At 58.0% G+C, this 923-nt stretch overlaps 1 protein-coding gene across 1 annotated transcript in view; it reads left to right on the forward strand.

The window, feature by feature from the left end:
- Positions 1 to 401: 401 nt before the first annotated feature.
- Noto (notochord homeobox) overlaps positions 402 to 923 on the forward strand; it is a 23,016-nt gene continuing 22,494 nt past the window's right edge. Inside the window, exon 1 of the mRNA XM_013035765.1 lies at positions 402 to 816. Within this exon, the coding sequence (XP_012891219.1) occupies positions 402 to 816 (415 nt within the window). The remainder of the gene's footprint in view (positions 817 to 923) is intronic.

Consider the following 923-nt stretch of genomic DNA (forward strand, 5'->3'; position numbering starts at 1 on the left):
AAAAAAAAAAAAAAACAGCCATAGCAGGAAAGTCCTTGAGACTTATATCCAATTAATCATTCAAAAAGCTGAAGTGGAGCTGTGGCTCATGTGGTAGAGTTCTGGCCTGGAGAGGAAAAAAAAAAAAGCTCAGGGACAGTGCCCAGGCCCTGAGTGAAAACTCCTGGACCGGCACAAACAAATAAACAAACAAACAAAGTTCCCAGAAGACCCACCGCTGTCCGTGGAAGAAAGGGCGGGCCCTCGCCCTTACCCTGTCCCACCCCTTCAGGTTTAAATAGCCCCAGGGAACAAGTCTTGCTTGTCCTCTGGTTAGGGTCTCCTCTCCCGCCTTGCACCCTCCCTATACAGCGTAGGGGACACCCCCCTCCCTCCCCGGGCTCCTCTCCCTGGGTCACATCATGCCCAGCCCAGCGCCCCAGCAGTCCGATCCCGCGGACGCTCAGGTCCTAGCCCAGCGCTCAGACTGCTCTCCAGAGACCCCGTCGCTAGGGCTCCCTGGCTGCCCGTCGGGTTTAAGCACGCCCCGCGCTCCTGGTCGCCTGGAGTCCTCCTTCTCCATCGAGGCCATCCTGGCGAGGCCCGATCCCTCTGCGCATGCCATCTCCCCGCCTCCAGTCACCCGGTGCATGGCTTGGAGCCCCTGGAGCGCTCTTCCCGGGTGCGCAGCGCCGGCTCTGCGTTGGACCTGCCCCGCGCCAGCGAGTTGGCTGCCCACCTGCCTGAACGTGGGTGTCTACCCGCTGTACCCCCAGTTCTCGGTGCCCCAGCTGCACATGGCACACTTTTGCGGTATCCAGGGCTTTGGCAACCCAGGTACGAAGGGTTACTGGGCAGAGGGATAGAGAATGGGGGCCGGGGACTTTTTTCTCTTTGGACATTTGAAATGATCCATTTGTAGCTCTTTTTTTTTTTTTTTTTGT

This window comes from Dipodomys ordii, unplaced genomic scaffold (genome assembly GCF_000151885.1).
Source record: "Dipodomys ordii isolate 6190 unplaced genomic scaffold, Dord_2.0 Scaffold220, whole genome shotgun sequence".
Taxonomy (NCBI): domain Eukaryota; kingdom Metazoa; phylum Chordata; class Mammalia; order Rodentia; family Heteromyidae; genus Dipodomys; species Dipodomys ordii.